Source organism: Oncorhynchus tshawytscha, linkage group LG09 (assembly GCF_018296145.1).
Source record: "Oncorhynchus tshawytscha isolate Ot180627B linkage group LG09, Otsh_v2.0, whole genome shotgun sequence".
Classification (NCBI taxonomy): Eukaryota; Metazoa; Chordata; class Actinopteri; order Salmoniformes; family Salmonidae; genus Oncorhynchus; species Oncorhynchus tshawytscha.
The window spans coordinates 35,194,557-35,215,984 of record NC_056437.1 but is presented as its reverse complement, the minus strand read 5'-3'; the positions used below and the strand labels follow the sequence as shown (position 1 = coordinate 35,215,984).

Sequence of the window (21,428 nt, the reverse complement as noted above, 5' to 3'; positions counted from 1 at the left end):
TGGATTCATCAGTGGATTCATTTCACAGTCCTGAAAATCCAGTTAGCTTCAACAAAATAAAATAAAAATCCTTCAACAGTTAAAGCTGGAATCCACATTAGGTAGAACAGTGCCACTGTTCGCCCCAGAGCATGTGTTATTGTTTTTGTTTTGTTGATGAAACGGAGGAGAGGAGCATCCAGCATCGTAGTAAAAACAATTGCAGTAGGCATACATACTCTGCTGTTCTATCGTGTGTGCAATGATGTCAGAGGGGGAAAAAATATTTGTTGTTTGAAGGAACTGTTATTTTAATATCGCAAACGGACGTGGCAGTTTTACCAAGTACAGATTCCAGCTTTAAAGTAAATAAGACTCAGATTTTCACTAGCCTGGTCCCAGATGTTTGTGTGGTCTTGCTAACTCCTATGGCCATGACAACGACCATAGGAGTTAGTAAGATGGCACAAACAGATGTGGGACCAGGCTAGCTTTTCATCACCTGGCCTAATACTCATCTTAACTCATAAATAACACTCCACATTCAAGGCATATTTGACAGATGATTCTATTCAGCTTCATACAGTGGCTTGCTAAAGTAGTCACCCCCTTGGTATTTTTCCTATTTTGTTGCCTTACAACCTGGAATTAAAATAGATTTTGGGGGGGTTTGTATCATTTGATTTACACAACATGCCTACCACTTTGAAGATGCCAAATATGTTTTGTGAAACAAACAAGAAATAAGAACGTAAAACTTGAGTGTGCATAACTGTTCACCCCCCCAAAGTCAATACTTTGTAGAGACACCTTTTGCAGCAATTACAGCTGCAAATCTCTTGGGGTATGTCGCTTGGCATATCTAGCCACTGAGATTTTTGACCATTCTTCAAGGCAAAACTGCTCCAGCTACTTCAAGTTGGATGGGTTCCGCTGTTGTACAGCAATCTTTAAGTCATACCACAGATTCTCAATTGGATTGAGGTCTGGGCTTTGACTAGGCCATTCCAAGACATTTAAATGTTTCCTCTTAAACCACTCAAGTGTTGCTTTAGCAGTAAGCTTAGGGTCATTGTCCTGCTGGAAGGTGAACCTCCGTCCCAGTCTCAAATCTCTGGAAGACTGAAACAGGTTTCCCTCGAGAATTTCCCTGTATTTAGCGCCATCCATCATTCCTTCAATTCTGACCAGTTTCCCAGTCCCTGTCGATGAAAAACATCCCCACAGCATGATGTTTCCACCACCATGCTTCACTGTGGGGATGGTGTTCTCAGGGTGATGAGAGGTGTTGGGTTTGCGCCAGACATAGTGTTTTCCTTGATGGCCAAAAAGCTCAATTTTAGTCTCATCTGACCAGAGTACCTTCTTCCATATGTTTGGAGAGTCTCCCACATGCCTTTTGGCGAATACCAAACATGTTTGCTTATATTCTTCTTTAAGCAATGGCTTTTTTCTGGCCACTCTTCCATAAAGCCCAGCTCTGTGGAGTGTAAGGCTTAAAGTGGTCCTATGGACAGATACTCCAATCTCCGCTGTGGAGCTTCGCAGCTCCTTCAGGGTTATCTTTGGTCTCTTTGTTGCCTCTCTGATCAATGCCCTCCTTGCCTGGTCCATGAGTTTTGATGGGCGGCCCTCTCTTGGCAGGTTTGTTATGGTGCCATATTCTTTCCATTTTTTAATAATGGATTTAATGGTGCTCCGTCGGATGTTCAAAGTTTCTGATATTTTTTTATAACCCAACCCTGATCTGTACTTCTCCACAACTTTGTCCCTGACCTGTTTGGAGAGCTCCTTGGTCTTCATGGTGCCGCTTGCTTGGTGGTGTCCCTTGCTTAGTGGTATTGCAGACTCTGGGGCCTGTCAAAACAGGTGTATACTGTATACTGAGATCATTTGAGAGATCATGTGGCACTTAGTTAAATGAAGTCCAACTGTGTGCAATCTAATTATGTGACTTCTGACGACAATTGATTGCACAAGATCTTATTTAGGGTCTTCGTAGCAAAGGGGTGAATACATATGCATGGGTGACTTTTCATTACATGAAATCCAAATAAAAATCCATTTAAATTACAGGTTGAAATGCAACAAAATAGGAAAAACACAAAGGGGGATGAATACTTTTGCAAGGCACTGTATATCATTATACCACCATGCTTTGTTCTGTAAACATTTCGAATCTCACTTAAAATGCCATTCAAAAATTAAATACAACAAAAACATGAACACAGGTAGTGTTTTGAGCTACACAGCTGGCCTGTGGCCCCACCTATGAAGTAAAGGGTCAATGGTCGGCAGGACATGTAGGCAGGACTAGTAGCCTCATGCCCCTGTTGCTTGCCCTTACAGTAAAGGCTCATGCCCCCTGCAACCCACCCCTCAGAGTAATGGGTCAATGGTCATGTGGATCTGGTCTCTGTTCCGCCTGCTTCCATTGGAGGAGTGGAGGTAGAGCTCCTCCCTCTGACACAGGACTTGACGCGTCAGGATCTTGCGGAAGGTGTTCCTGAAGTCCTGGATGCGGTAGGCGTAGATAATGGGATTGACAGCGGAGTTGGCGTGCGACAGCATGATGGCTATGTACATGACTGGGGCCGGCTTGTACAGGTCCTTGTAGAACAGGGTCAGGCAGTTGAGGATGTGCACGGGCAGCCAGCAGAGGGCAAACAGCCCCACAATGATGGACAGAGACTTGGCGGCACGGATCTCACGCTGAAGCAGCCCGTGATGGTGGTTGCCCCTATTGCTGCTCACCGAGCACTTGAGCTCAATTTGGTGCATCTGCTTGCGGGCCACAGTGAAGATCTTCACATAGATGCCTAGCATGATAAGCAGAGGAGGCAGGACGCAGCCAAAGAAGTTGAAATAGACCATGTAGTGCATGTCCACCACATTCTCAAACTGGCAGGTGAGCTTGATGCTGCTCAGACCGTCCACCCGAGGGGCGAGAGTGGTACTGGTTTCCCCCACAGAGCTGCCATTTGTCAGGCTGCTGGAGACATTCTGACGGCAGGAAGAAACCTTCAGGTTCCAACCCAGGAACGGGATGAGGCCGATGACAAAGGACAGGATCCATAAAATAGCAATGATTCTTCTGGCCCTCGTGCCTGTCACCAGCTCCTTGTACCTGGATAGGGGGACATGCAGAGACCAAAAAGACAGTGTTAACATCTGTGGGGGTTATACAAGGGTCTTATTTTCTGTTCCCTAAATAGTCGTGACCGAGTGCCCTTAAAGGAACAGTGGCCTTCTATCAAGCATTCTGGCACTAATGCTGCACATTCATTCATGAATAAAATAACGTAAGGGGTAACAGAAAGGCAACAAAAACATGCGGTCGTAAAGTTCTTCCGACTGTACATTATATTAGGTAGGGCTTGTGACAGGAATAATCTATCATTTCCATGATATTGCCTAAAGCAGGATACCAACAGATAACGAGACGTCATTCCAGCAGACTTCTATCGATCGAGGACTGGGTGAGAATGCCATTGGGCTCCATGTGTTGGAAGACATATGGAAAACATATTGATATCAGCAGCACACTGCTGTATGCGTCTCACAGTGTAGACTACCTACATCCTGTCTGCTTTACACAGACACCAGGAATCCTGCTGTACATTGAGCCTCTCTTTGCCTTGTCATGTGCTCTGTTCCAGTATCTATAGCATACCACTTATGAAGCAATGTGTTGTATTGGGCATGCATTCAAAGTGGTATGCTAGTATAGATATTGGAATGTTATGTAACCCGTGGTTGAATCAATGTAGGGATCTGGATAATTTGTTTGTGACACTCTCTCAGAGCAAACAAGCTGGCCCTGCTGCAGTCAACTGGATATTGCACAGAGAATAAGAATTTGGCAATTTGAGCAAGTAAGATATTGCATTTCACTGAGCACATTAACTTAAGAGACAGGGATGTGATAGGAAAAATCCCAGTGTAAGGGATCTCGTCCTCCTCTTCGTCTGAGGAGGAGAAGCGAGAAGGATCGGAGGACCAAAACGCAGCGTGGTAAGTGTCCATAATGTTTATTTTAAAACATAAACTGAACACTACGAAATACAAAATAATAAACGTGAAATGAATGAAACAGTCCCGTGTGGCGACAAACACTGACACGGAAGACAAACACCCACAAACCAAAAGTGAAACCCAGGCTACCTAAGTATGATTCTCAATCAGGGACAACAATAGACAGCTGCCTCTGATTGAGAACCATACTAGGCCGAACTCAAAAACCAACATAGAAAAACAAACAGACTGCCCACCCAACTCACGTCCTGACCATACTAAAACAAAGATAAAATAACAGAACTAAGGTCAGAACGTGACACCCAGAGTCCAACTCATCTCCTCTCTAAACATGTCTGCAGGACCTAGCCCAGTCACACTGAGGTTAACCTTAATAGCTAGCATATGAAGAACGATGAGATAAAAATAGAACAACAATCTATCTATACAGTGTTGAACACATAGACAAATAAGGGGTGCTTATATTTGTCCTGTTTCACACGTGTGTTAACTGCGTGGTATGACTGAATGACTGTCAAATGGAAACAGCTACTGCCTCCAGCTAGGTATATTTAGAACCACTGTTTTGCATTGAGCCACAGATTTCTCAGGCTAAATCACGAGACAATACAGCAGATATACAGTAGATAAAGGATAATCATGAATTTATTATCAGTGCTCATGTGATTTCACTTGGATTATAGCATGTAATAATGACATGTACTGTATAAGCATGTCAATTATATTTCCACATGATATTTCCAATAGTACAACAAATATCAACTACTATTAAAATAGACAGACTAATAATTTAGTACAATGGGGAAAATAGCTTTTTGGTTTTATTCAAGAAGAGGAAGTGGTCGTTGTCTGCTGGAAATGTTTTGTCCCTCGTCATGAGAGATGCTTTTTCACGTGATCAATTTGCCAGTAAAAATGACTGTCAGCCATGTGCCATTTCACGGAAGTTTAGTTTCACAGGAAGCAGCAGCTCATTTGACTGATGACCCTGTAGCCCCTCAGATGTCAAAGCCTCAAAACAGACTGGGACTTTTGTGATGCAGCAGTAAATTATTAATCATGGGTCCCTGGGTTCTACCTCTGTCCCCATTTCTCCATTTCCCATCCCTCTCTGAAGGATGATGTAGCACCAGTGACATCCATAATCTACAGACAGCCATGGCCATGCTTAGGGACCTGAAGTGATGGGCCCTAAGGCTGTAGGGTTAACCCACACATCACACTTCCTCTCTTTTCTTACCATCCATCTCTCTGTCTCTCTCCTCTTATGTCCCTCAGTCCGCAGCCATGCTTAAGTTCTTGGAGGGATGGGCCCTAAGGCTATTCATGGGTTGCATGTTTCGTCACAATATAGTTTTGAACATTTGTTTTGGACTGTTGCCCAACTGAGCATTCTACTCAATGCATCGTCAATGAGCACTGATGAACATTTCATCACAAGTGAATTACAGTGGCGTTTTACAGTGGCTTGGAAATACAATTCCATTCAAATGGAGGCAAATAATTAGTAGTAAAACCTTTTGATGTCACCAGATTGCCTTTAGATGCAATATAACAATAGCTAGTTAGCTAAACTTGAGGGGAGGACACCAAATTTTAGCTGCTAACATTAGCATTCCTAGCTATTTTTTATGAATTTTGCTAACTAATGACAACATTGCCATCTGTCTAAAGGACATTTGACGACATGATAATGAAGGCAAAGTTGTTTCCTACTAAACATTTGACTACTTTAGCAATGTAATCGTATTTCCTGCCACTATAATGTAATTTAGACTAAACCGTCATTAGCCTCCGTCCAGAATGATTGGGCTTATCACGATTTTAGGGCACCACTATTGGAGAGAGGCTTGAGAACGTACATAACAATGACATGACGCAACTCGAGTGATGGAGGTGGGTGGATACACTGCACGCATCTCTCCATCTTTCCTCTTCTCTAACAATCCATCTCTCTCCTCCTCTTAGTCCTATAACCTTTCAGCCAAGAGAGGTATGAGTTCCAGGCAGGGACTATTATCTGGGGGGGTAGACAGCTCTCTCTCATTCTCTCTGTCTCTCTCACACGCTCTCTCTCATTCTCCCTCTCACACACACTGTCTCTCTCTCTGCTTCTCTCCCCTACTGTCTGTCCCTCTCTCTTTCTCCCACTCCCTCTCCCTCTGTCCCCCTCTCTCTGTCTCTGATGGGTTTGGTGACATTCCTCTGTAAGGGCCAGTGAATTGTCGGCTGAGTGGATTAGTTCTGGCATGACGACAGCATGCTGGCATCGTCTCTCTCGTTCTCCCTTTCTTCTGTTCCTTTCTCCCCACACCTCCCTTTTCTAACCCCACGGTTCATGTGGTTCTGCCTGGGGCACATTGCAGCCCACAAACCCCTGTCAGACTAGTACAGTGTCAACAATCACTTCACAGCACATCCGCTTAAAAAAAACAACAGTATAACCTCAAAGGGAAGATGTGTTTCTCTTTGCTCCACTGGCTACCCCATCAAATTTTGCCTACACTTAAGATTTGCATGCAAAGTACGCAAATATCCTGTCCTCACATGGCATATGGCACCAGCACTAATTAGAGATCCACTCAAGAGATGTGATATCTCTACGTGAGATAGGCCTATTATCTGTCGTTACAAGCCAAACTAGTACAGATTCATAACAGGAGTTAAGAGGCTTGGATTCATTGCGATGAAGTGTCACATGTTGTGAGCACAAGTGAGTACAGCCCATCTCACTCTAGGCTGTATCACAACCAGACGTGCTTGGGAGTCCCATAGGTCGGGACATAATTGGCCCAGTGTCTGCGGGTTTGGCCAGGGTAGGCCGTCATTGTAAATAAGAATTTGTTCTTAACTGACTTGCCTAGTTAAATAAAAGGTTAAATAAATAAAAAAGTTAAATAAAGAATAAGAATGTTCTTAACTGACTTGCCTAGTTAAATAAAAGGTCAAATACAAACATAAACAAATAAATAGATGAGAGTAGGCCTGACAGCAATACTCTCACATAACCCCGGATCTATGCAAATATGAGCGAGGTCACTCAGTATGGGTACGCCTTCGTTGAGCATAGTCAGAAGGATCTCCTATCACACAACGTCTGTGGTAGACAGATAGGAGCGACAGCCAATAGGGGAGACCCCCACTCCTTTATAAAGCGCTGTTGCACCATCTCGCCTCACTTTCCATTCTTCCTTATGAGGTTGTAATATTCTGAAATATTCTCCTCAGCATCAGCTTGGACTAATGCTTTCTTGCTAAACTGTTCACAGGCAAAAAGGTAAGGATTCACTACAGAGCTTAGGAATTAGGTTTATCGTCAAGAGGATTGAGCACCTTTGCCGAAAGGAACATTTACTTCTCCGTGTGCAGCTAACAGCCCACCTAACTACAATTTTGTTCTGCTTATTCCCACCGAGGAGGAAGAAAGGATAGAGATGAGAGTCAAAGCTAGCTCACGAAGAACGCACATTCTCTTCAGCTAGCAGTATGTTAGTATGAGCCAGACTACTAAACCTCTGGCAAACGCTAGCTTTCTATGCCAGGACTAGCTAGCTACACAGATAAGCCTTGGCGAACACACGACTAGAGCTAGCTCCATCTCTAGCTCTCTCTACCTACACGGTAGCATCCCTACTTTTTTTTATTTCACCTTTATTTAACCAGGTAGGCCAGTTGAGAACAAGTTCTCATTTACAACTGCGACCTGGTCAAGATAAAGCAAAGCAGTGCAACATAAACAACACAGAGTTATACATGGAATAAACAAACGTACAGTCAATAACACAATATAAAAAAATCTATATACAGTGTGTGCAAATAAAGTAAGATTAGGGAGGTAAGGCATTGAATAGTAATTACAATTCAGCAATTAAACACTGGAGCGATTTTTCCCCCCCACCTTTATTTAACCAGGTAGGCTAGTTGAGAACAAGTTCTCATTTGCAACTGCAACCTGGCCAAGATAAAGCATAGCAGTGTGAACAGACAACACAGAGTTACACATGGAGTAAACAATTAACAAGTCAATAACACAGTAGAAAAAAAGAGAGTCTATATACATTGTGTGCAAAAGGCATGAGGAGGTAGGCGAATAATTACAATTTTGCAGATTAACACTGGAGTGATAAATGATCAGATGGTCATGTACAATTAGAGATATTGGTGTGCAAAAGAGCAGAAAAGTAAATAAATATAAACAGTACGGGGAAGATGTAGGTAAAATTGGGTGGGCTATTTACCGATAGACTATGTACAGCTGCAGCGATCGGTTAGCTGCTCAGATAGCAGATGTTTGAAGTTGGTGAGGGAGATAAAAGTCTCCAACTTCAGCGATTTTTGCAATTCGTTCCAGTCACAGGCAGCAGAGAACTGGAACGAAAGGCGGCCAAATGAGGTGTTGGCTTTAGGGATGATCAGTGAGATACACCTGCTGGAGCGCGTGCTACGGGTGGGTGTTGCCATCGTGACCAGTGAACTGAGATAAGGCGGAGCTTTACCTAGCATGGACTTGTAGATGACCTGGAGCCAGTGGGTCTGGTGACGAATATGTAGCGAGGGCCAGCCGACTAGAGCATACAGGTCGCAGTGGTGGGTGGTATAAGGTGCTTTAGTAACAAAACGGATGGCACTGTGATAAACTGCATCCAGTTTGCTGAGTAGAGTGTTGGAAGCTATTTTGTAGATGACATCGGGAGGATAGTCAGTTTTACTAGGGTAAGTTTGGCGGCGTGAGTGAAGGAGGCTTTGTTGCGGAATAGAAAGCCGACTCTAGATTTGATTTTAGATTGGAGATGTTTGATATGAGTCTGGAAGGAGAGTTTACCGTCTAGCCAGACAACTAGGTACTTATAGATGTCCACATATTCTAGGTCGGAACCATCCAGGGTGGTGATGCTAGTCGGGCATGCGGGTGCAGGCAGCGAACGGTTGAAAAGCATGCATTTGGTTTTACTAGCGTTTAAGAGCAGTTGGAGGCCACGGAAGGAGTGTTGTATGGCATTGAAGCTCGTTTGGAGGTTAGTTAACACAGTGTCCAAGGAAGTGCCAGAAGTATACAGAATGGTGTCGTCTGCGTAGAGGTGGATCAGGGAATCGCCCGCAGCAAGAGCAACATCATTGATATATACAGAGAAAAGAGTCGGCCTGAGAATTGAACCCTGTGGCACCCCCATAGAGACTGCCAGAGGACCGGACAGCATGCCCTCCGATTTGACACACTGAACTCTGTCTGCAAAATAGTTGGTGAACCAGGCAATGCAGTCATCAGAAAAACTGAGGCTACTGAGTCTGCCGATAAGAATATGGTGATTGACAGAGTCGAAAGCCTTGGCAAGGTCGATGAAGACGGCTGCACAGTACTGTCTATTATCGATGGTGGTTATGATATCGTTTAGTACCTTGAGCGTGGCTGAGGTGCACCCGTGACCGGCTCGGAAACCAGATTGCACAGCGGAGAAGGTACAGTGGGATTCGAGATGGTCAGTGACCTGTTTGTTGATAGATGTGCAGAAGATGAATGTACAAGTAGAGATACTGGGGTGCAAAGAAGCACAAAAAAAACAATATGAGGATGAGGTAGTTGGATGGGCTATTTACAGGTGCAATGATCTGTAAGCTGCCCTGACAGCTGGTGCTTAAAGTTAGTGAGGGAGATAGGAGTCTCCAGCTTCAGTGATTTTTGCAATTCGTTCCAGTCATTGGCAGCAGAGAACTGGAAGGAAAGGCGACCAAAGTAGGAATTGGCTTTGGGGGTGACCAGTGAAATATACCTGCTGGAGTGCGTGTTACGGGTGGTGGCTGCTATGGTGACCAGTGAGCTGGGATAAGGCGGGGCTTTACCTAGCAAAGACTTATAGATGACCTGGAGCCAGTGGGTTTGGCGACAAATATGAAGCAAGGGCCAGCCAACGAGAGCATACAGGTCGAAGTGGTGGGTAGTATATGGGGCTTTGGTGACAAAACGGATGGCACTGTGATAATTTCATTTTCAGAGCTTATTAGCACCTTCACTGGCCGGTCTTGCTTATAGGTACTGCGGACGTGGGAGATGATCTAGCCTGTAGAGCAATGCACCACGTGGTACTCTCCAGTTACTGTGTGCCACCTACAACCAGACTTTTAGCCTCAGGCTTGAAGCTCATTTCAACAGAGTTATGGCTACCTCTTCCCAGTGTGCTTGCAATAGCTAGACTGCTAACCCACGAGGTGAAAGCTAGCTAGCTACCGACAGGACTACTAGCAACACAGCTACGCGTCGGCAGCACACGCATAGGCCAGGTTTTTCCATACCAGGGCTATGGCTAAGCAATGAGGCTATTAACCTACGGGGTGAACGCTAGCTACCAAACGCTACCAAACGCCAGGACTAGCTCCACAGCAGTGAATCCTCATGGGTTCGCCTGTGAACAGTTTATAGCTGGAAAGTCGGGGCTGAGGAGAGTAATTAGGACTATAACGACCTTCTAAGGAAGAGTGAAAAGTGAGGCGAGCGGGAGCGACAGCTCCTTATGAAGGAGCGAGGGTCCCCCCTATTGGCTGTTGCTTCTGTCTGTCTACCACAGACATTGTGTGATATGAGTTCCTTGTGACCACACCCAACAAAGGTGTACCCATACTGAATGACTGAACTATTATTTGAAATGGAACTGGTCTGGTGAATGGAATTATCATCAACCCGTTAATGCAACCCAGAGCCATAGAGTCAATGTATTGCTTGGATGCAAACTTTGAATAATGCTGGTGTGTGGGAGGCTACACTTTTGGGTTTTGTACAAACAAAATTAATTTAGTAGTGTTGCAGAAGTGAATTCAGTAGTGTTGCAGAAGTGTGTTAGTAAACCACTCCTCACCACCTTTATCCTATTCACGCTCATTGTTGCTGTATTTACATCACATCTGTTGTGTGTGTAGTAAGGAAGACCTGTTGCCAAACCTATTTCCTCTCATGCCATTAAACAACTGCAAAAGCCAAATGACAAACTTTATTGAAACAGCCTCACAGTGTTTGGGGCTCAATAGTGCCAAGTCATTATGATGTAAGTCCACACACTTAGTTTGGCAATGCCATCCTTTAAAAAAAAGCCTCTGAAAACATTTTAGTCTCAGTAGCAGCAGAGGAAACCAGCTTTTCAAGGACACAACACTGATTCTTTCGAAGCATAGAGAAAGACGTGGGGCCTGAGAACAGAACTGAAGAGAGACAGCTAGGTGAAGAGGCCTGGCAGGTTTGTTAGCTGGGAACATAGTAGCCAGAGGTTATGCTATTGGATCTTTTCCTCTAGACAGTCTGGTGTGTGTGACAGAAAATACCAAAATAGCTTGAGAAACAGAAAATAAAGGCCCTAAAATGTTTGAGTATGTGCGCATGTGTGTAGTCAGTGGGTGCCGAACAGAGGGCCATCTCGCAGGGTTTGAAGTATCTTGTCTGCCGTTTCACATCCACCAGAGTCAGCTGTGAAAACAGTCTGATCTAAGGGAACTACAGTCCCACAAGACTAAGTCCCTGCCGACCGAACACACACAAACACTAAAGAAATGGCTAGAGAACAGTAAATTGAGCTGACCGCACACTCTTCTCATTACCACGCCACGTGTGTGCGATGTGGGTCTGGGTCTTGGTTAAAGGGGTAAACCGTAAAATAGAAAATCATGTTTCAATCTGGCTTGCTTTCTGAAAGGAATGTTCTTGTTGACTATAATGCATTTGCTGGCATAGACGGGTTAGCTGACAACGTCACAAACGATGTGCGCTTCAAAGGGGCAGAAGGTTGTGTGTTATGGTATGTAGTGAATCGTAAGTGGCTTGTTTGATATTTTTATTTTGATACCAGGTCTTGTTTTGAGATGTTTTGACTGATGTTACGCCTATGCTAATATGGCTAACATTCGCTAGCTAGCTAACCAACAAATGTAACAATGTATTTGAGAGACAAGTGCTCATTCAATAGACATCGGAGATGAAAATATAGTTGACATATTATCAACAATCTAAGACAACCCTGTCTGTTTTGCCCCATAGTTGCGCATGTATCAGTTTTGTTGCTAAACAACTAACCCGTCTATTGAGCTGCAACATTTCTGTATGTGATGATATGTTATTTTAATAACATCCCCCTGAAGAATAGTCCATCTGATATTTGACCCATCCTGGGAATAACATATTGGATAGAACGCTGTTGCTTTCCTGATTAAGTTAATTCTTGGAAAACCACTGTAAATGGAAAAGCAACCGTTTGCCTTGTCATTTCACACACACCGGCACTGAAATCTGATGTGGTAGCAAGTAAGAGGGCTTCTTACATAATGTGATAAGAAGTCCTGTGAGCAGGAAAAACTCCTGGCCTTAGTTACAGTGGGGTCGGGAAATTATTGCCACCCTTGTTAAAAATGATCAAAAATGAATGTCTAAAATAAATCATTCAAATACTGAGCTATATTGTATGCAAAAAAACTGGAAATTACAATACAATTAAATTACAATTACAATTAAAATACAATTGCTCAGAGAAAGAGATTTTGTTTAAAACAATTCTCAAAAAGGTATCCAAATTATTGACACCCTTGTTTTCAATACCTCAATTTGCAAAGATAACGGGCACTGAGTTTTCCACAATTTTTTTTAGGAGGGAACTTAAACCATTCCTCCATGCAGAATCCTTCCAGATCCTTGATATCCTTTGTCTATCAATTCAAACCACAGGTTTTCAATGGGTTTCAAGTCTGGAGACTGAGATGGCCATTGCAAAATGTTGATTTTTGTGGCCAATTAACTATTTCTTTGTGAATTTGATGTGTGCTTGTGATTATGGTCTTGCTGAAAGATCCACTTGCGGCCGAGTTTCAGCATCCTGAATCCTGGCAGAGGCAACCAGGTTTTCGGGTAAAATATCCTGGTGCTGGGTAAAGTTCATGATTCCATTGACCTCAACAAGAACCCCGGGACCAGCAGAAGAAAAATAGCCCCGTCACATCAAAGATCCACCACCATATTTTGCAGTAGGTATGGGATTATTTTCTGCTCATTCATTCACATTTTGATGCCAAACCCACTACTGGTGTGTGTGGCCAAAGAGCGCTATTTTCATGTCATCTGACCAAAGCACCAGTTCCAATCCAAGTGCCAATGCTTTTTAGCAAACTCCAGGAGTTTACATTTGTTGGGTGACATGAAAATAAAGCTCTTAGGCCAGGCTGAAACTTCTGTAAGTGGATCTTCCAGCAAGACAATAACCCCAAGCACACATCAAATCCACAAAGAAATGGTTTAGCCACAAAAAAAACATTTTGCAATGGCCATCTCAGTCTCCAGATTTGAAACCCATTGAAAACCTGTGGTTTGAACTGAAGAATGTAGTCCATAATCACAGACAAAGGATTTCAAGAATCTGGAAGAATTCTGCATGGAGGAATGGTCTAAGATCCCTTCCCAATGTGTTCTCCAACTCATAAAACATTTTAGAAAAATGCTCAGTGCTGTTATCTTTGCAAGGTGAGAGGTATTGAAAGGTAATGAAAACAGGGGTGTCAATAATCTTTACCTACTTTTTGAGAAAAAACATTTATTGTTAAACAAAATGCTTCTGTGCAATTGTATTAGTATAAAATAATATCATTTCCAAATGTTTTTAGCATACAATATAGCTTAGTAATTGAATTATTTATTTTATACAGTAATTTTTGCTCATCTTCATCAAGGGTGTCAATAATTTCAGACCCCAATGTCTACTGAAACCTTTTAACCTTTTATACTCTGATACTGCAATAAAACATGTAAAAAAAACAGCTGCCTCCGGTCTTGTCTCGCAAATAATGATTTTCTCTATCTGAACCAATTTGTCTCATCTATCGTCGGGCTGCCAGTGTTGCAGACTCTGGTACCACCACTGTGCTCCTCTGCCATCTCCAGCTCTATATCAATGATGACATGGAGGCCAGCAGGCTAGGTATCGATCAAGTGGGCCCACCCATTGTCTTAGAGTCTGAGGGAGAGAGGTGTGATGATCTATTATAGCGCCTTTTAAAGTGTACCAGGGGTGGTGCCTCACAATCTACATCAATATACCATTGGAAAATTAGCTACCTTGCAAAATGTATCTACTCTAATGCTGCTTTTCCAATCTCTTCAGGCACCCATGTCCTTTGAAAAACAAGCCAGAGCCCAGTGCCCCCCAAACCATAACATAGGTTTATCTACACAATCAAGATTTACAGTCATGAGTGAGACCTCAAGAATGCTTTGGTTCAGCTGTGTACTGTGTTGTAGCCTGTATGCGTAAATGACTAGTCTCAAGCTACTTCGACTGCAGTGCAGGTTTTTAAAGTTGACTTGTCTTTGGAAATCTCAGGACAGAGCAAGGAGGTGCATTCTGGACTCCCTTTTCGGCCGGCGCCAAGGAGGATAGTTTGCAATTTTGTCATGTAAAAACTGCCGCACTGGCATTTTCCAGCCCTAACGCCAGGTTCGGCACTTTACCTGTCTAACATCAGCTCCCTTGCGCTGAGGTGTGGCAATATTTTAGGTGTTTCCTTAAAAACAAGCGCAAATGTGACAATTTTATGCAGCGCTAATGGGAAGTTAAGATACCGTTAAGACCTCCTTTTTGTGTAACACAGTTGATGATGGCATGGATTTTGAGAGCTGAAGCGCAGCCTATCCAGCCATGACTCACAGTGCCCATGGAAGGAAGATGTGCCTTTTGATCTCGTATTTAGAAACAAAACAAATGTATTGGTTTTAATCAAATTAAACGAATTGGGGGGGAAAAACAATCATTGCCCACTCTCCGCTTAATCAAGGCTGGTTTAGCAGCATTGCATATTTGTCTTTTTATTCTGGCCATTTGCTAAAAGTACACAGAACAGCACAAACTGGCTCTAACCAGAATAGAAAGAAGTGGGAGGCCCCTGGTGCACAACTGAGCAAGAGGACAAGTACATTAGAGTGTCTAGTTTGAGAAACAGACGCTTCACAAGTCCTCAACTGGCAGCTTCATTAAATAGTACCCGCAAAACACCAGTCTCAACGTCAACAGTGAAGAGGCGACCCCGGGATGCTGGCCTTCTAGGCAGAGTTCCTCTGTCTAGTGTCTGTGTTCTTTTGCCCATCTTTTCTTTTTATTGGCCAGTCTGAGATATGGCTTTTTCTTTGCAACTCTGCCAATCAACCGTTTCCAGCTGCGACTGGCACCTACTACCACACCCCGTTCAAAGGCACTTAAATATTGTGTCTTGCGGCCTCCCGGGTGGCGCAGTGGTCTAAGGCACTGCATCGCAGTGCTAGCTGTGCCACCAGAGACTCTGAGTTCTGTCACAGCCGGCCGCGACCGGGAGGTCCATGGGGCGATGCACAATTGGCCTAGCGTCGTCCGGGTTAGGGAGGGTTTGGCCGGTAAGGATATCGTTGTCTCATCGCGCACTAGCGACTGCCGGGCGCGGCGCATGCTATCCAGGTTGCCAGGTGCACGGTGTTTCCTCCGACACATTGGTGCTTCCGGGTTGGATTCGCGCTGTGTTAAGAAGCAGTTTGGGTTGTGTTTCAGAGGACGCATGGCTTTCAACCTTCATCTCTCCCGAGCCCGTACGAGAGTTGTAGCGATGAGACAAGATAGTAACTATTAACAATTGGATACCATGAAAAAGGGGGTAAAGAAATTATAAAAAGTTTTTAAAAAGTTTTAAAAATAATAATAATTGTGTAATAATTACTTTTTACTCCATACATTTTCACTCACACTTAAAAGTACTTGTTACATTTCGAATGCTTATTAGCATGACAGGACAATGGTGCAATTCACACACGTATCAAGAATACATCCCTGGTCCTCCCTACTGCCTCTGATCTGGCGGACTCACTAAACACAAATGCTTCATTTGTGTGTTGTAGTGCCCCATGCTATCCTTATAAGCAATTTGAAATGATTTATACTTTTACTTTTGATACTTAAGTATATTTCAAACCAAATACTTTTAGACTTTTACTCAAGTAGTATTTTACTGGGTGGCTTTCACTTGAGTCATTTTCTATTAAGTTATGTTTACTTTTACTCAAGTATGACAATTGGGTACTTTTTCCACCACTTTAAGATAAATATATATCCCAAAACACAGAGGTTTTTGTGAATTTGTTGTCTACTGTATTATTCTTGTTCTTTTTTAAAGCCATTTTAATCGTGTACATGATACGCTACTGCAATACATTTTCCCCGTCAGTAAAGTATTCCTAGTTGACCTGTCTTGAAAAACATGTCTATTTGTCTGGGCTTTTCCTGAACTACTTGTAAGTATATGCTATTCATTTTAAATCACAAAACATAGATTTCAATGTCTGTCTAGCAATGAAAATCCCAAGTAAAAAGGTACTCACCTGAGGGGTATATTGATGGCCAAATATCTATCAATTGCAACTGCAAGGAGGCTGAAAATTGAGCTTTGAGTCAGTACCAAAACAAAACAGGCAAGAAAAAGACATCCATAGAAGTCCAAAAGGATACCGATGCTTATGGTTATGGCAAAGGGGATGGCAAGGCAACCCACCAAAATATCTGCCACAGCCAAAGACACCAAAAAGTAGTTAGTTGCTGTTTTCAGAGTGGTGTTGATGGCGACAGACCAGCAAACCAATACATTGCCAGATATGGACAAGATTGCTATTAATATCTCAAATACTATGTAGTACGAATTCATCTCCGCAAATATGTCAGAACATTAGGTCGGTCTTCGAAAATAAGTGTCATGAGCGACACTGTTCTAGTGGGTCCAAAAGAGAAATAAAGTATTTTTGCAATAATCCAAGAACATTCCAAAAGTATGGTTTGTGTAAACAGCCATCTGTGAAAAGGAAAAAGAACATAGGATACTTTACTTTTCTCCAAAGCAAACCCTGTAATTACAATTGTTTGAACTGTGAATTATTTGCGACTTCGTATCGGTTATCATGAATCTAACAAAAATGCGATAGTATGCTACTACAATCACTCTAACCAAGCCACATGTTATCAAATATTCATTCAAAACATAACTTATATCTGCAAACAATTTCTTAAATAGCTTTTTTGCTTACCCCTCTTGAAACAGTGCATTATTTGCCAGTCCTTACTTGTGCGCCCGGTCCCTTCAAGCCAAGCATCTGTTGCGTGGCTGTTGTGCATAGTAGTATTGTGGAGATTCACTACGTCACATGGTTTTTCAAGTAACGAAAAAAATGTCATTACACAAAGTAGACTAGCCACGCCTCAAATTCAGCGATTTCTACAGACGTGTGATGCTGTGAACAACAGCTCCACTTTAATGAAGCTCAGACAAGTCATCACTTTTTAAAGCGCATACGCACCTATTAAAGTTGGTGTAAACAATGAACCAGCATGCTTTCAGGTTGATGTAGTCGTTTTTTCGTTTTTTATTGTGCTGGCAATAACCCACTCAAGACATCTACATCTTTTCATTTCAAGGCCATCCCTCCACCGATGTCTAAAATGTGTGAATTGATTCATACTCGAACTCCCACCCAGTTTTTCGCCCTAAGCAGCCTGGTCTCATAGACTAGACGTAACATAGTAAACGTAGATCCGAAACACTGATATTAGAATGATTATGTTACATTTGAAAGAAGGTTATTAAGGCAAGGAAAGGAGGGTGGTTGGTCGAGGTGGATTGGTAGGTGTATAACGCAAATGTCTAGTAACCCAAAGGTTGAGTGTTCAAATCTCATCACAGACAACTTTAGCATTTTAGCTAATTAGCCACTTTTAAACTCTAACCCTTTTAGCTAACCCTTCCCCTAACCTTAACCCTTTAACCTAACTCCTAAACTTAACCCTAACCCCTAGCCTAGTTCATGTTAGCCAGTTAGCAATGGTCTCATAGACTAGACTCATAGACTGGGGCAGCAGGGTAGCCTAGTGGTTAGAGTGTTGGACTAGTAACGGCAAGTTCAAATCCCCGAGCTGGCAAGGTACAAATCTGTCGTTCTGCCCCTGAACAGGCAGTTAACCCACTGTTCCTAGGCTGTCATTGAAAATAAGAATATCTTCTTAACTGACTTGCCTAGTAAAATAAAAGGTAAAAAATGAAGATATGTTCAGTCTATGATCATTTCCTTCTTTTTACACTGAACAAAAATATAAATGTAAATGCAACAATTTCAAAGATTTTACAGTTCATTTAAGGAAATAAAATATTTAGGCCCTAATCTATGGATTTCACATGACTGGGAATACAGATATGCATCTGTTGGTCACAGATACCTTAAAAACAAGGTAAGGGCATGGATCTGAAAACCAGTCAGTATCTGTTGTGACCACCATTTGCGTCATGCAGAACTTTACAACTCCTTCACATTGTGTTGATCAGGCTGTTGATTGTGGCCTGTGGATTGTTGTCCCACTCTTCTTCAATGGTTGTGCGATATTTATGGATATTGGCGGGAATTGGAACACGCTGTCGTACACGCCCAGAGCAACCCAAACATGCTCAATGGGTGACATGTCTGGTGAGTATGAAGGCCAAGGAAGAACTGGGACATTTTCAGCTTCCAGGAATTGTGTAGAGATCCTTGTGACATGGGGCCGTGCATTATCATGTTGAAATATGAGGTGATTGCGGCGGATGAACAGCACGACAATGGGCCTCAAGATCTCGTCACGGTATCGCTGTGCGTTCAAATTGCCATCAATAAATTGCAATTGTATTTATTGTCCTTAAATTATGCCTGCCCTTATCATAGCCCCACCGCCACCATGGAGTACTCTGTTCACAACGTTGACATCAGCAAACCACTCGCCCACACGATGCCATACATTCTGTCTGCCATTTGCCCATTACAGTTAAAACCATGATTCATCTGTGAAGAGCACACTTCTCCAGCGTGCCAATGGCCATCAAAGGTGAGCACTGAAGTCGTTTACGACGCAGAACTGCAGTAAGGTCAAGGTCAAGACCCTGGTGAGGATGACGAGCACGCAGATGAGCTTCCCTGAGACCGTTTCTGACAGTTTGTGCAGCAATTCTTCAGTTGTGCAAAACCACAGCTTCATCAGCTGTCAGGGTGGCTGGTCTCAGACAATCCCACAGGTGAAGAAGCCGGATGGGGAGGTCCTGGGCTGGCGTGGTTACACTTGGTCTGTGGTTGTGAGGCCGGTTGGACATTTTGACAAATTCTCTAAAACGCTGTTGGAGGCGGCTTATGGCAGAGAAATGAACATTCAATTCTCTGGCAACAGCTCTGGTGAACATTTCTACAGTCAGCATGCCAATTGCACACTCACTAAAAACTTGAGGCATCTGTGGCATTATATTGTTTGACAAAACTGGCCTTCATGGTCCTCAGCACAAGGTGCACCTGTGTAATGATCATGCTGTTTAATCAGCTTCTTGATATGCCACACCTGTCAGGTGGATGTATTATCTAGGCAAAGGAGAAATTCTTTCTAACAGGGATGTAAATACATTTGTGCACAACATTTTTGTGCATATGGATAATTTCTGGGATCTTATATTTCAGCTCATGAAACATGGGACCAACACTTTAAATGTTGCTTTTATATTTTTATTCAGTGTAAGTGTTATTCATAAAGGATTGTTTGCAGGATATGGAGAATGCACTCACCTGTTTGTAAGGCATGCACCAGCCTGTTTGCACTATGAAGTAACTTTAGAAATCTACTAGGATAAAACAATGGCCCTGATGGCAAAACAAAAATACCTCCCCATTTTCCACTGTCTTCCCATACACAAACCTGGCACAGAGGTTTAATAGGCTTTCTGGAAGCCCAATTAAAAGTGGTACCATCCAGGCCAATGGACACACACCACTGACTACAACCTTGTTGCATCACACATCAAATAATATTGTTATGTTGAAAAGCTGTAACATAACATCCCATGTGGTGTATTTTACTCTACTGTATGAAAACTACTCTAATTCTGGATTAGAAACACCTGTCCACTTCCTCCTATAACCCTTAACAAAAGGAGAGGGGAAATGAATACATGGGTACATCTAACATGCGTCCTTTGTCCTGATCTTGTCCACATTTAAGGAGCCCTCTCCTGTACTCCCTGTTCACCCACGACTGCGTGGCCATGCACGCCTCCAACTCAATCATCAAGTTTGCGGACGACACAACAGTGGTAGGCTTGATTACCAACAACGACGAGACGGCCTACAGGGAGGAGGTGAGGGCCCTCGGAGTGTGGTGTCAGGAAAATAACCTCACACTCAACGTCAACAAAACTAAGGAGATGATTGTGGACTTCAGGAAACAGCAGAGGGAACACCCCCCATCCACATCGATGGAACAGTAGTGGAGAGGGTAGCAAGTTTTAAGTTCCTCGGCATACACATCACAGACAAACTGAATTGGTCCACTCACACAGACAGCATCGTGAGGAAGGCGCAGCAGCGCCTCTTCAACCTCAGGAGGCTGAAGAAATTCGGCTTGTCACCAAAAGCACTCACAAACTTCTACAGATGCACAATCGAGAGCATCCTGGTGGGCTGTATCACCGCCTGGTATGGCAACTGCACCGCCCTCAACCGTAAGGCTCTCCAGAGGGTAGTGAGGTCTGCACAACGCATCACCGGGGGCAAACTACCTGCCCTCCAGGACACCTACACCACCCGATGCTACAGGAAGGCCATAAAGATCATCAAGGACATCAACCACCCGAGCCACTGCCTGTTCACCCCGCTGTCATCCAGAAGGCGAGGTCAGTACAGGTGCATCAAAGCTGGGACCGAGAGACTGAAAAACAGCTTCTATCTCAAGGCCATCAGACTGTTAAACAGCCACCACTAACATTGAGTGGCTACTGCCAACACACTGTCAATGACACTGACTCTACTCCAGCCACTTTAATAATGGGAATTGATGGGAAATGATGTAAACATATCACTAGCCACTTTAAACAATGCTACCTTATATAATGTTACTTACCCTACATTATTCATCTCATATGCATACGTAGATACTGTACTCTATATCATCTACTGCATCCTTATGTAATACATGTATCACTAGCCACTTTAACTATGCCATTTGGTTTACATACTCATCTCATATGTATATACTGTACTCGATATCATCTACTGTATCTTGCCTATGCTGCTCTGTACCATCACTCATTCATATATCTTTATGTACATATTCTTTATCCCCTTAGACTGTGTATAAGACAGTAGTTTTTTTGGAATTGTTAGTTAGATTACTTGTTCGTTATTACTGCATTGTCGGAACTAGAAGCACAAGCATTTCGCTACACTCGCATTAACATCTGCTAACCATGTGTATGTGACAAATAAAATTTGATTTGATTTGATTTGACATTCTGATTGTGCCGACATTTTTCGACAGGTGTAGATAATCAAAAGACACATGGTGATATGACTGTGATCAGATCTCCCTGCCCACTTCCTGAGG

At 43.1% G+C, this 21,428-nt stretch overlaps 1 protein-coding gene across 1 annotated transcript; it reads right to left on the bottom strand.

Annotated features, from left to right (window-relative positions):
- Positions 1-1,767: 1,767 nt before the first annotated feature.
- Positions 1,768-17,467, bottom strand: LOC112259357 (adenosine receptor A2b). Its single transcript, XM_024434066.2, has 3 exons — positions 17,072-17,467; positions 16,376-16,839; positions 1,768-3,106 (listed from the first exon to the last, which is right to left on the bottom strand). The coding sequence occupies exons 2-3, from the start codon at positions 16,693-16,695 to the stop codon at positions 2,359-2,361; spliced, it is 1,068 nt and encodes a 355-aa protein (XP_024289834.1). The 5' UTR covers positions 16,696-16,839; positions 17,072-17,467; the 3' UTR covers positions 1,768-2,358.
- Between the last annotated feature and the right edge of the window lie 3,961 nt (positions 17,468-21,428).

What these genes read in the sequence shown, in the direction of transcription:
- LOC112259357 (XM_024434066.2), bottom strand. Translation starts at nt 16,695, where the DNA reads ATGAATTCGTACTACATAGTATTTGAGATATTAATAGCAATCTTGTCC. An exon ending in GCCATCAATATACCCCTCAG is followed by an intron (nt 3,107 to 16,375) that starts GTGAGTACCTTT and finishes CCCCCTATCCAG; the next exon opens with GTACAAGGAGCTGGTGACAG.